The 14,729-nt window shown below is 41.4% G+C and overlaps 1 protein-coding gene across 1 annotated transcript in view; it reads right to left on the bottom strand.

Annotated features, from left to right (window-relative positions):
- The window catches only part of DENND2B (DENN domain containing 2B), a 72,849-nt gene extending 69,115 nt beyond the window's left edge, over nt 1-3,734 (bottom strand). The window contains exon 1 of the mRNA XM_080617401.1: nt 3,082-3,734. Within this exon, the coding sequence (XP_080473527.1) occupies nt 3,082-3,719 (638 nt within the window). The 5' untranslated portion in view covers nt 3,720-3,734. The remainder of the gene's footprint in view (nt 1-3,081) is intronic.
- Nucleotides 3,735-14,729: the final 10,995 nt, after the last annotated feature.

Raw genomic sequence — 14,729 nt, 5'->3', positions numbered from 1 at the left:
CTTAGAAGCCCTTTCTCTCTCCTTTCCCTAATTTAAGAATATCCAGGTCCATGTTATGCACATCAGGATCATGGCAGAAACAAACCGTGCATTTCAGATCCAGATATCCCCTCCTCCAGACATACTCACAGTTATAAAGGATGCTCAGGCACTGAATACATACCTGTGTATGAAATGAGACCTTCTAAAGTAGTCAAATACCTAACTCTTATAGATTTCAAGGCAGTGCTATGATGTAGTGACACTGGATAGGAACATGGGAATAGTTTTGTGGACCAGCATTCAGCTGTGGCCCATGTGACCCCAGCCTATCCCATGACACTCCTCTGCATTCTGTCTGCATCAGAGGATCTCCAACTGCTAGGGAATATCCAGCTCACATCAGTGTGAGGTGTAAAAGCTACTGTGGGCACCAGGTCCTCTGAATACAGACTGGTTCTATGCTGGCAGGCAAATACGACAGACTTCTTCCATTTTACTATATTGTTGAATTAGCCAACAAAACAAAAACCAGTGTTTTCAACCAAAATTTTAGAAGAATAAATATCCACAGTTGATTCTCCTGACATTCTAGTGAGTGCAAACCATGTTTGTTCAAGTGAAAAACACAGCTACAGGCTGTAGACATAATGTTTCAAACAGAGAACAGTTCTCAAAAAAAAAAAAAAAAAAAATAACATCTGTTTTCAAAAAGAGAACAGTTTAAAGACTGAGATTTCAATAACTAATACTAAATATTGTCATTCTTAGATAACTTGTATGGTCTCATGCTCATTGTAAATGATGGAATTCTTCTTACTGTAATGAAAGAAAGGACAGTAGCAAACACAACAAAGGTAATATTTTATAAAGGATTTCCACCCAGCCTTGAAGTCAGCCAGCAAACCTGTGATTTTGGGAGACTGATTTAAGCTTATTTAGATCAACATCAATCAAAGGTAAGTCCAGAGAAATTGCTAAACTACAGCAGGGTAAAGCTGTTACAAACAAATGGAAACCTACCCTGTACAATGTCAAACTGATTTGCAAGAATCATCAGGTACATATGATAACACTGCAAATCCTTCAATTTACCCTCCACTAACCACAACTTAAATTGATAAATATTGCTTTTCTCTTAGGTTTGTACTTACTAGCCCCACCCAGAAGAAAGGCTCCTTTGCTGAACAGTGCTGCTGTCTAACTCTGCTATGACAGGAGGCTGAACCTGCAGAGCAGCAGGGGCAAGCATGAATTGTGCCTCTTCTTGAAAGAAGATTCAAAACTTCAGGTCACAAACTCATTGTAACAAAATACTGTGGTTCTGAGATTACTTGTGTGGTCTCAAACTCAGTGTGAGCCTATACTTGGAGACCAACTTGGATCACTTAGCCACAGGTGATTCTCTGCAAGAATTATCTCCTGTTATTCATTCTTCTCTGCCACCCGCTTATAGACCATTTTACTTCTTGCCCCTTAATTTTCTAATAAAGGCTATCATTTATAGCAGAACATTTAAAAAACAACTTCTTCAATGCATTGGAAATGCTGTGCTGAACAAAATTAGGTCAGCTTTGTTACAAAAATTCTTTTAAAAACTAGATTTACTTCCTCTGAGATTATTGCCAGAACTCAAAAGATAAGCACTGCTAATCACAGCTTGGCTTTCCACACTCCCTCCCTTTCCCAGAGAAACAATGTACATCAGCAGAGCTGTCTGATCCATTTCAGAAGCAGGTATCTCTTGAAAATGGAGCAGACTCTGAAGGCTTCTCTTCCGCATTTTCAGACTCAGCATACTTCAGGTCAGGTTGTGCTGACATAAACTTTTAATTGATTGAGCCAACATCAAGCATCAGGTGCTGAACTGATAATGTGGGCCTGAGATGCTGTTTAACAGTTACTTGCAAAGCTCATCACTAAATACCAAGAGTCTGTGTATCTCATACACATGCACAGATAGGTGAACTTGTTAAAAATGCCATACTTTGAATGCTTATCAACAAAGAAGCCTACAATTTTCTAAGCAGTGAGCAGAATGAGCTTTACCATTTCCAAAACTCAAGAGAAATCATCTAATCAAAAGAAGCCAAGCTCCAAGACTCCTGGGAAATGTAGCCATATCCTCTGCTCATCATTAACTCGGGAAAGACTCGGGAAAAGTTTGGAGAAGAGGAGACTGAGGGGTGACCTTATTAGTGTATATAAATATATAAAGGGGGAGTGTCATGAGGATGGAGCCAGGCTCTTCTCAGTGGCAAACAATGATAGGACAAGGGGTAATGGGTACAAACTGGAACACAAGAGGTTCCACTTAAACTTGAGAAGAAACTTCTTCTCAGTGAGGGTGACAGAACACTGGAACAGGCTGCCCAGGGGGGTTGTGGAGTCTCCTTCTCTGGAGACATTCCAAACCCGCCTGGACACATTCCTGTGTAACCTTATCTAGGTGTTCCTGCTCCGGCAGGGGGATTGGACTAGATGATCTTTTGAGGTCCCTTCCAATCTCTAGCATACTGTGATACTGTGATACTGTGAAAGATACAAAGCCCTTTCTATGCTAAAACATGGTTTTCTCAGCATTAATCCTCTACACCTATTGATAGTAACTTAGGACAACATTTCTAAGCACTGAATTAAGTAAAATCACCAACACTGCATAAAACTGACACAAGTGCTGTAGTAACAAGCTTTGGAAAAACAAACCCTCTGAAGGTATGTTTTGCAGTGAGCAGGAACACAGGACTACAACAGACCAGCTATGGTCCCACTACAAGAAGATGGTGGAATTATGCTCCATTAAAAACCACAAGTAAAAGCATTTGTGCCAAGATGAACTAGATAACCTTTAGCACGAATATCCTAGTGCCTTTTTCAGCGATCGAGGAATGAAAGTTGGAGAACTCCAGAACTGTGCCCATGCTAAGGCATTGTACCAGCACATCCCATCGGTGCAGTCTGGCAGAAAGAATAATTGTCCTGCACACAACTTCCAGCATTTCTCAAAAACATTGCATTAAAGGGATAATGTAAAATACTGTTACCAAAAAACCACAGCACATTTATTTATTTGAAGACTGAGCACATTTCGTTGAATTTTACCTATTCTGGGATTTTCTGTGAAAGCGTGACTCTTTCTTCTGCCTTCTGGTCACGGGGGGTGCCGGGGTGGACGGGAGGGGAGGAGGAGCAGCAGGTGTAGGAGATGGAGGTAGGCCATTGCTTGGTTTACTTCTGTGGTTTTTGTCTGCTTCATATTCAAAGGTGCGTTTGGGCTTGGGGACAGGATTCACTGCACTGTTAGCTGGGCTTTCGAGGAGCAGTTTAGGGCCAGCTGAGTTTGCAGCAATCCCCTGTTTTATCTTACTGCTTTTCTCAGTCTCAGTAGGTGTCTCTGGTTCACTCCCCAAAATAACACTCCCTCCTTTGCTATCACTTGTGGCTTCACTCAGCCCCTCCACAGTACTCAAAGTCACAGATTTTTTCCTCCCTTTATCAACACTGTAACAGCTACTTGGTAACTGTGGGAGGCCTCTGCCGGGCTGCTCTTTCAGCGCCTCTTCGATCTTCTGTATTCTGTTGAGCACAGCAGAGGACTCTTTCCTCACATGGCCCTTGAGGAAAGCAGCAGGAGTCTCGCTCCTGCCTGATCTCTTTTCAAACCGATGGCAGGAATCTCTGTCCAGCAGTTCCTCCTCCTCTGTTTCTGGGTAAGAACACTCAGAAAATGTTCGGCTCATTCTTCTGAGCCCTTTGAAATCGAACGTCTTCTCGCTGCAGGGAGAGGTCAGCACGCTGGGGCAGCTGTCACTGCCCGACCTCTCCCCAGCATCCCTCTTGTCCACACATGCACTCATCCTGGGGGACAGCTCCCGGCGGCACTCCCATTCTGTGATCTTCTGCCTGATGTCCAGTGCCTGGGAGCGTACGCTTGCCCGGCTGAGGGAGAGGTTCCTCAAGTTGGTGGCAGTCCCCAAGGACAGGGTACTCCGGGTAAGTGGATGGCTCCCTATTGCTTCCCCATCTTGAGCCTCCTTTGGACTCTCCTTTTGGTCCTCAGCCTTGAACACAGACAACCTTTTATCCAAAGCACCCACACTTATGGCTTTAAGAGGGTGGCTCGGGGAGTCGGTGTCCGACGGGCTTGTGGAGGTGCTTCGCAGTGTAGATGTATGGCTGCTCCAGTCCTTGAGGCGCAGTCTGGAGTTGGAGACCTTGGTGAGCCTAGTAGAGAGGCAAGAGTCCTCGCTGTCACTGAGGGGGTAGGCTGGGCTTTTTCGTGGTGACAAAAGAGGCGGTGGAGAAACGGAGTGACACCTAGAAGCAGAAAGAAATACAAAATCAAGTCCTTGGGGAAACCAGAGTTATTTGCCAAATTTCTTTCAACTGCAGGTAAAGCAGAGGGTGTCTTTGAAAGAAGAATATAAAAGAATATAAAAGAATATAAAGATAAAAAACCAAAACTGTGTCAAAAAGGGGGTTTACTGGACTGCCACCATACATACATACAAATCATAGCAAAAATAAACATGACTCCTTTAACACTTTGCTCTAGCAAACTTTCTGTTCCAAAGAGTATAGAAAGAAGAGGAAAGACCCAAAGTAATGCCTTGTGTATGCAGCTAAGTTTCTGTTCACTGAAGACTGTGGACAAGTTGGTTTCTTTATAAACTCTCCTGCACACAAAAAATCCAAACAAAATAGCTATTTGACCAAAAGAAATCAAGGAGCAAATGTCTCCACTACAGCAAAGGGAGAAAAGATTCAGAAGATTCCTGCTGTTGCATGGTTTTCTCCCCAACAGCCAGCCAATACCTACAGGCAGAGGTGCCAAGTTCTGTGAATTAATCAAAAAATCTGGAGCACTGAGGGAATTTCTGAAAAATTTATGTTGACACAGGAGGTATTTTCTTCTCCTTTAAATGCTTTCCCAAACCCAATTATCCAATTTCATCCTGGTTTCCTACAGTGGATAATTTGCAAGCAAAAGTTGGAAGTATCACGAAAGAGCGAAGTTCTGGTCAGAAAAGGACAACGATCGAATTATTACAACAGGGAACTTATCTCTTTTTCAGAGTCCTCTGATAGTCAAGCCTTGAAGTTAAATTTTCTTCTTTCTATACAGCTTCAGACAAGTGTCTTAAAGAGATCTCAGAAGATCAAAAGCAGGTGACAGATAATAAGAAGTTTCAGCTGGTTGTTGCAGCGTAGAGTTTGTAGTGAATTACCTAGAACTACCTTGGCCTACATGCTTTTATAGTGCCTGAAGGTGCAACCTAAATCAGCCTCCTCAGACTTGGTGAGGTGCCCTGATTCTTCATTATTTCTGTCTCATCTCGATCTCTTCAGTTTAATACCACAGCATCAAAATTGTACATTATTCTTAACACTTAATCTGTACTAACAACTGAAAGAATAAAGTACAAAATGATTGTGGTAAAGCCAGTCATGAGAAAGCAGAGGTTAAGGATGTGCTGGCCATCCTCTTCCTGCCTTTAACTCACTATGTAGAAAATACCATAGGCATGGACCTTTATCTTCTTACACTGTAAGAAACGTCTTTTCAGTTGTTTGACTGCCAGGAAAAGGTTTGTTGACTCATCAGGAGAGGAGGAAAAGCTGGATTTGCATAATCTGCAGAAGCTGCAAAACGTTTCTACTTAGAGATATGAGCCATTCTTTTGAATGCCACGTTACCAGTAAAGTTACAGCAGTTAAGGCTTGATCCTGAACCCCCAAATTCAGTCACAAAACTCCCACTCACTTCCACTGTACAAGGTTGCGGCTTCAGAGCAACAGGCCCTCTGGAGGTGTATGCTGTTAAGTACCTGGGACACCACAGCTTAGAAAAAGATGGTTTATATCACATTATACTGTAAATTTAAGTGATGCAAATAGAAGTTATAGGACTAGTTGAAGATGAAAGAGAAATAAAGCCTTGGCTGTATGGATTCAGACGTGCATTCTTTAAAGGACAGTGGCAAGTAACAGAATTAAAAAAGAAGTTCAAAAGCTGATCAGTGGATAATAAAATGGTCCTTTCCTGAAAAACCTGCTTCCATTGAAGAATATTCTCTTGAAGGCACAATAGCTCCACAGACTTTAGAACTAGTATTACTGGACAGAGACAAATAATTAAATAACTTGCACTCTTCCATGCAGACTGTAAGCCCAAATGTTTTAGATGTTTTTATTGAGGTTTTCTATATACACAATGATATATGCAGCACCTTACAAAGCAGATCATTACATACACTTTCAAAATATTATGTATAAACAGCATAAATAAAGATTATGGAATCATGTTTGGGTTTTTTAGCAAGTTCACTCGCACGGCACCCTCTTTTTGGGCAATAACATTTTTGGGAGAATATCAGCATTTCACAAAACGCATTGGAATAAGTAGCTCTGATTCCCTATCTATAAAGGGTATTCTTCCAACATGCAGCCTCAGGTGCACAGCTCTCAAACCCCTGCCGAGTCAGCAGCAAGTTGCCATCTCAAAGCAAACCACCTGCCAAGCAGCCCTCAATGTCCTCGAAATATGTCATAGACCCTGAAACTACCTTCCTGGTGGGAATCATTGCTGCACAGAGCAGAGATAATCCAGGAGGTGGCCTCCAGCCCTCCAAAGCATGCTTAGCTTTGCTGATGTGACTTGTTCCCTGAGAAACCAGCAGAATTACCCAAAGTAGGAGAAAACTGATAACTTCAGTCATGCTCTGTAGGATTTTGAAATCTAGATACACTTGATCTTTAAATTCCGATTCAATCTCTTTACTTTCTCTTTTTCTCACCCAAACATGGGAAATTTCTAATTTATAAAACCTATAGTTCTCCAGGCCCACTCTCAAGCAAATATAAATATTCAAATAAAGATATTAATTCCATGGACCAATGTATGGATTCATACTGTTTTCTCTACTAAAGGCTAGTGTCAATAGGCATCTCCTTTCACCAGTTCCTATGAACACCTGTGGATAACAGTGAAGTTGGATCTCACCTGCCCCCAAGAACAGAATCTCCTGCTGAGATAATTTGTACCTTACTCATCACAAAGCAAAAATGAAAAAAAAGAAGAATTTCTGCTGTGAGGGCTCTAGCAAGGCTGACTTGTACTGAGACTCCGTGGGGATGGGCAAAGGTTGGTTCTTGGTGCCGTAAATGCCCAAGCCCTCATCCTGTATCTGTCCCAAAAGTTGGAAAGGCTCTAATTTTGGACAATACACCAACCTCTGACCTACAAAATGTGGGTGCCAGCACTTGGCTGTGTGTAGGAGAGGGAGAATTTAATTCCTGGACACCACTCTGAAAGTGGGCAATACAAAATTAGCAGCAAAGGCCGTGAGCCTGGCCTTTTGATCCAGTTGGGCAGAAGCACAGCTCCTACCTGCTTCCGTTGCCAAATATCAACTCCAGAAAGGAGGGAAAACGAGTGCAGACTGCACACACAACTCCATGAAACAGCTTTCAACGGCAGGAGGCGGCAAAAATAGTGGCCAAAGAGATGGCCTTACACATCTTATGGAAATCAGAGTACAGTGGATGATAAAAATGTGCATCTATAGAGGAATTTGCACCCATGATCCACACACGTTTTATAAATACTAATAACAATATTAAACTGCATTTCAGACCAGGGATTAAAGATGAATGGAGGGTAGTTAAAGTGACTCGCCTTGAAAGAGTTACAGGACTTCTAACTCTCGGAGCCCTGCTCTGACCTCTGAGCTAAGCAGCAGACTCTACAGCACTGCTTCAGCTCTCCTGAAGCACCAGGAGTGACTCTACAGATCACTCAGTGCTGACGAAAGACAAGCTGGCAGAAGCTGCTCAGCAATCTTCTGGTTTTTCAAATCCCATCTGCCCTGCTTAAACCAACACTTACAGAATAATAAAACAGCTTTTGTCTCTGTAATCCAGGGAATTTACCATTTCAACATGCTCAAGCTCAGGAGCCCATTTACCGAAAAAAGAGCAAGAAATCTGTTGACAAAAAGCTACTGGGTCTTTCCAGGCTCTTGCTGATGAGATCCTGTCATTTCACAGTAACACTGATGTTTATTTGGTGAGTTCACACAAAGTCACAGCACTGTTTGTATTCCTCAGGACTTTCGCTAGGAAAACATTGCTTTCTTAGTATTTTATGTAGGTTTTCTGCTTATCCCAGTTTTTTTCTCAGGGCATCGTGCCATTTCATCAGGACAACTGGCCTGTTTCAGAGTAATGATAACATCGGAATCACCTGTGACCATAAGCGCATTATTTTGTGTATTGAGAAGATTTGGCCTGCCACGCAAGACTAGAGATTTCTTGTTGCTCTAGCCAATATTTAAGGAAATCTGAAAGAAAAGCAACAGAAATTTCTCCTTGCAAGAGCAGCAAAACTCATTTTTAATATGAACACTAAAGCTGCCTTGTTTTCAGGTAACTGAGGATCTAACTTCAAATTCTCCAGAAATTTGTAAGAGAGAATGCTAGGAAACGCTCAGTTGCCAACTTTCAAATTATTTCATACAACATTACAAATTAATAATACTTTATTATTAATTATTATTTTCATTTCTTTAAATAAAAATCTTATCTCAAGCAAAAGACTGCACAAAGATGATCATTTTGAAGCACTAATTCAGATATCCATAGCTAACACTTCGTTGGAAAAAAGCCCACACCTTTCTGGCATCTTGTCATCCTTATGGCTACTGAGGAAACAAAACAAATGTGTTCAGACTTCAAGGTGAGAAACTGAAGTTATCTTTATAACTGAATGTTGAAAACCCCCTAAATCCAAGGGATTTTATTGTGTGCCCAGATGAGCTTATCTATGTTCACATCTTCAACCAGTATAAAGCCTCCAAATCATTGAAAGGCAAATGAAATAAGAAACTCAGAGAACAAGATAAAACTTATTAGACTTTTATTTTCAAAAGGGTATTTTCTCCCATGCAAGTGGGAGATTTCTCACCACATTAAGAAGCTGTACTTGCATTTTTATATTCAGACTAAAAATGGATTGCATTACAGGTTCAGACCTGACTTCTACCATAATTCAGGATGCAGAAGCAAATTTTTTGAACTGAGTAAGAAGCAAGATGATGCCAAACTGAAAGCAGAGCCTTGTATAGAGTGTAATTCAGTGGTTCAGCAGTGCAAAAAGGTCCCGTGAGTAAGGAGCAGCTCCTACTTTATGCTAGCCACCATGAGTGCAAATACTGGAATCCATCCTTCCCAAGGCAAAGTGAGAGTGAAGCACACCCTACTCACCTGTCAGCTGGAACCAAGTGCACCATGCTCTTATTACTGAGAACAGTTGTGATGGCTTGCTATGATATTAATTTCCATTGAACTTGCCCTTGATTTAACATACTAGAGAAAACATGCAGAGACCAACAGATGCTCAAATTAAAACCAATGCTTCTGTGTCATTACCTCCATGACTTGCACAAAACAAGCACTTTTTAAAAGGTTCAGTACTGACAGCTCCTGGTAACTAGTACAGTTTCACATCACCTTAAGGGCACAGAAAACCACTCTTTGTCTCTCTCAGACACACGCTTGTGAAAGCTCCTGGTACAAATCAATACTTTTGCACAAACAAAATCCAAATACACTACTGCAGTACTGCAGTCTTCCAGTCATGCCTCTTTAGGTGCAGAAAAGCAGAGTAATTTGAAGAAGGACAAAAAACCCTTAATGACTTTGATCGAAGCAATGTTGAGGGACACTCCTGAAAAAATTACCTCTGCCTCTCTCTATACAGGAGCTAGGAATAATTTCCTCTACATGTTACTACAAAAAGCTATAAGAAGTCCACTTTTAGCTATCAAACCCTACCAGTTAGTGGTTTGGCTGCATTTTGAGGTGAGTTATTAAATAAGCCATTGCACAGAGATGCAACGATTCAGCATCATTTGTTTGTGATGCAAATTTCCTTTTCCTCACCCCTAGCCATATCTTCACCAGTGGGGAATGAAAGGCAGTAGCAGTGATAGCTGCAAACAAACTCTGGGAAGCATTACTGTAAAGCAAAGAAAGCTCAGGGAACAAATGCAGGTAGTCACACTGGTCTAACTGTGGTTAGCATGAAGGTCATAGAATCACACAATCATAGAATAGTTAGGGTTGGAAAGGACCTTAAGATCATCTAGTTCCAAACCCCCTGCCATGGGCAGTGACACATCACACTAAACCATGCCACCCAAGGCTCTGAACAACCTGGACTTGAACACCACCAAGGATAAAGCATTCGCAACCTCCCTGGGCAACCCATTCCAGTGCCTCACCACCCTCTCAGTAAAGAATTTCTTCCTTAGATCCAAGCTAAACTTCCCCTGTTTAAGTTTTAACCCGTTACCCCTTGTCCTATCACTACAGTCCCTGATGAATAGTCCCTCCCCAGCATCCCTGTAGCCCCCCTTCAGATGCTGGAAGGCTGCTATGAGGTCTCCACGCAGCCTTCTCTTCTCCAGGCTGAACAGCCCCAACTTTCTCAGCCTATCTTCATACAGGAGGTGCTCCAGCCCCCTGATCATCCTCGTGGCCCTCCTCTGAACTCGTTCCAACAGTTCCATGTCCTTTTTAGGTTGAGGACACCAGAACTGCACACAATACTCCAAGTGAGGTCTCACGAGAGCAGAGTAGAGGGGCAGGATCACCTCCTTCGACCTGCTGGTCACGCTCCTTTTGATGCAGCCCAGGATACGGTTGGCTTTCTGGGCTGCGAGCGCACACTGAAGCTGGCTCATGTTAAGTTTCATCGATCCACACCCCCAAGTCCTTCTCCACAGGGCTGCTCTGAATCTCTTCTCTTCCCAACCTGTAGCTGTGCCTGGGATTGCTCCGACCCAGGTGTAGGACCTTGCACTTGGCATGATTAAACTTCATAAGGTTGGCATCAGCCCACCTCATGATCAAACTATTGCCAAAATAAGTGGCCTGAAATGGCTTTGTTGCTTAACCGAGATGGCCCAAGAGAATCCCATATACTGATGATACTTTGAATTTGACATTTTCTTTACAAATATAAATGAGCATCTAGGCTTGGACAACTGCCTTGTACACAACATCAAAGAAGACTAATTGTACAAAGTGTAGAAAAGGACTTTAAAATTGTTATTGTTACTTCTTGTAACTAGGAATTATGGGAACTTTAAGACCAGGCAAAAGGGGCCTCCTGCACTACTGAATTTAACTCCAATTCTGTTTGGCAGTAAACCTTTCTATTACAATATATTCTGCACCCTGGCATAGCATACGGTATTGTCATTTTCTACATTACACAGTAAATAACTACAGATGATATTTAATTATCTTAAACCTAAATAAGAGCTTACAGTGAGTAAAGGAGGTGAACCTTTCATACTCAAGGGTGCACAGTAGTAAGGTGTTTTTCGAGCTGATTCAACCTGGTAATGAATCAAGCAGTACAAACTGTCATATCTTGCGTCTTGCTTGGAAAGGAAAGTGACATAAGTGCGACAGAACAAACACTCTTCAGCCAGACCCTTCATGATTTTTGGGCTCTCACCAGGAATACGGCTCAAAATACCCTAAAATCTGCATTCCAGATAACCACCTCCCTTTATTGTTGACTTTGGGTTTGTGACAAAAGCAAGACGGAAAATACTTTCTAAACTGAAAATTGAATTTGCATTAGAAGACTGGTTGAAATAGGCTCCTGAACATGTGCTAGTGATGGAAAAGCCTCAGAATTTAGAGAGAATGAGGCAAAAAAATCAATGTGGATGAATATCACAAAATATTTAAAGATAGGACAAAAATAGAAACACCAATTATTTTTCTGTTTATACTTCTGATTTTTTTCCCCAAGGAATTTTGATACTTTTTATTTAAATAAAGACATAGATGATATCAGAACTAGTTACAAAATGATAGGCCACTAGGACAGTGAAACAAACCAAAGATCAAGCTCTGTGTGCCGTTTTCAAAAGCTCTAGTTTCTGTGCTCCCAAGAAGTACTGAGTTAATGATAGCAACTGTGGGATGCATTCAGAGTGCTGTGGTGAATTCCTGCATATAAAAACCCACCAGAGCTCTGGGTGTCTGCAGTCGGTTCATGGAGAAAAGCACATAGAACCACAGATGACTGCAGATAAACTGTGTTTTTATGGCTCAGAAGCAAAACGTCTGATTTACACCAGTGAAATTCAGGAGTCATTCTGCCAAAGTAAATTACTTGAAGTGGCAACTATGCTCTACAACTGTACAAAAAAAGGGCAAATAAATCAAAGCTGATGAGTCAGATCCTAAATGCTTGAATTAGACTGGATCTGTAAAGCAAAGACAGCAGGAAAACCTGACAATGATGAATAACTGTAAAATAAAATGTGAACAATCAGTGTGCAAAAGGTACATGCTTTTGCCAAGAAATTTCTAAGGGTAAAGAAGACAACAGGAAATTGTGAAATTATCTAGACTGAGAGGGCTAGATTCCCTGCTGCCCTAGATTTATGGCAGTCTTATGCTCTGTTACTAGGCAAGTGCAGGATGGTTTTTAAACAATGCCATGTTTAAGCTTTTTTCACCCCTTTTCTTCAGATAGAAATGACTACCTAAAGCACAGATCAAGTAGCCTGCGCTGTACCTTCCATCACCATGATCAGAAGTTGGCTGCACCTGATAAAAATATCAGAAGCAAGAACTGAAATATCAGAGAGCACCATTCGCTCTTTTCCACTGAAGTACAGGCACTGGTTTCACAGGACCACCTCTCATTTTCTCCTCCAAAAATAATATGATTCAAAGATGAAAAATGGAAGACTCTCTTGCAGTAACTCTTTTCCCAAAACATGTTCTGAACAATAATTTATGCAATAGATATTTCCACTGTTGTATCTCCACTGTTACTTATTTTTATTATGTTCTGGAAATGGCATATCATGTTTCAGTCTCACCTGCTTTCTTAAGATCTTGAGAGTTTTCTTGTAGAGAGAGTGGCAGCACAACAAAAGATAGCATTTTCTTAATCAGACAGAATACATAAGCTCTTAATGTCTATATAAGAACTGCCAGCCCTTGAAACTTTTCTTTAGCAGCATGTGTAAACATGCTACCTTTCAAAATCCCAGGACACATGGAAGCTCTCAGCTTTGTTTTTTCAAAGCTCAGGGATTTTTCAACATGCTTTTTTATCTGCCCTGGAATCTCAAAGCAATAAACTCTGTGGAAGTAATTCTGCCAGAGCTTTGCAAGGTTCTACATTTACATACACACAAAGGGTTAAAAATTATTTATTATAAATTGTGATACTTAGTTTTTAACACATCCAAGACCATTCTAGGTTTGGCAACCTCCAAGTCTAGAATTCCAGTTTGGAAAAGCCCTGTCTGAGTGCAGCCTATCTGACCCATCCCCTTCCGGCTGACATGCACTCGAAGCTCATGTATTGTGAAGGAAGCTCACAAGTTAATAGGTACTGAGGCAGGGCAAAAGAAGGAGTAATTCTGATTGTAGACTTTGCCTAGAGAGTGCTCAGGGGGGTCTCACCTCTGACCAGTAGCTCAGTGCCATCCTTTTCTGAAGATAACTGCAGCAGCTTTGCAGCAGCTTTGTTCAGCCTTCTGCAGACTCCTCTGTAAGTACAAAGCTGAACCAATGGCATACAGTCAGCACACCCCAGGTTACATGACACTGAGAAAGCTTATTTGTCCTCTGAAGGGCACTTTTAGTACCTGTTTCTATATGTACAGCTTTTTGCTTGTTACTGTGTTACTCGTGCGATAAGACTGATGTGTGTTCTTCTTTTTTAGCTTCATTTTAAAAGTTTTACCCTCTCTACTTTGTCCCTTAGAAGAGTGAATTTCCACCTGTCTAGATCTCCAAAGATCTCTGTGCCTAAAACTCAGACTATTTGTCAGACATAATAAAGGTCGTCACCTTCCCAGTCACTTCATTACGCAATTGCATCCTGACAGTTGTCTCTCACCTTTGTATTGACACTCATGGCAACCTTTGAAGACAGGCAACACAATTTTCCTAACAAGTTACACCTTTTTTGGGGAGTAACAAGTTCAACAGTTGTAACAGACTTTGTAGGGGGGAGCTCTACTACCGTCTGTCACAACACACGACTTTCATGCAACAACTGCAAGAAATAGATTAGATGCAGATTGTTTTTTCAGCACCTGAAAAAGCAGAAAAGAGAAGAACCAGTCGATAAGTGGAATATGACTCATGGAGGTGCTGAAGCAAGGGAGAAGGAAGGAAAAACATGAACATTTGGTGCTTTCTTAAATACCAGAAATGCATGTTCTAATGATACATAATACTTCATATGTTCAGAAGAAACAGGTAGTACAGATTTGCAGGACAGCTTTGGTATCAGGACAGGTTGAGGGTATAAACTGCATTTCAGAAGGTGCCACTGCCTGCCATGACTTATACTGACCTGCAAGTTGTGGGCTGACATCCCTCATAGAATCATATATAACCCATCCAAACTTATACAAGAGACCACAGCCACACAGCTTGATGTTCACAGAAATACTCCATGGTTTACAGATGTTACATTGAGAGGATCAAAGGAGAATTGATTGGTGAAATAACATGAAATACACATTAAGAGTCTGCCCTGCACATGTTAATTTTGCATAGAACGTGTCTCATCTTTGGAGGCTGCATCCTGACTCTGAAGGAGGAAAGATTTGAAGGTTTACAACCCTGGCCTCTCTTATCATCATAATTTTCTTTAGTGGCTCTGACCTTGTGGAATGCAAAATAAATTCCAGCTA

The sequence above is a fragment of the Psittacula echo genome (assembly GCF_963264785.1).
Source record: "Psittacula echo genome assembly, chromosome: 5".
Taxonomy (NCBI): domain Eukaryota; kingdom Metazoa; phylum Chordata; class Aves; order Psittaciformes; family Psittacidae; genus Psittacula; species Psittacula echo.
This window is presented reverse-complemented; position numbering and strand designations above follow the sequence as displayed.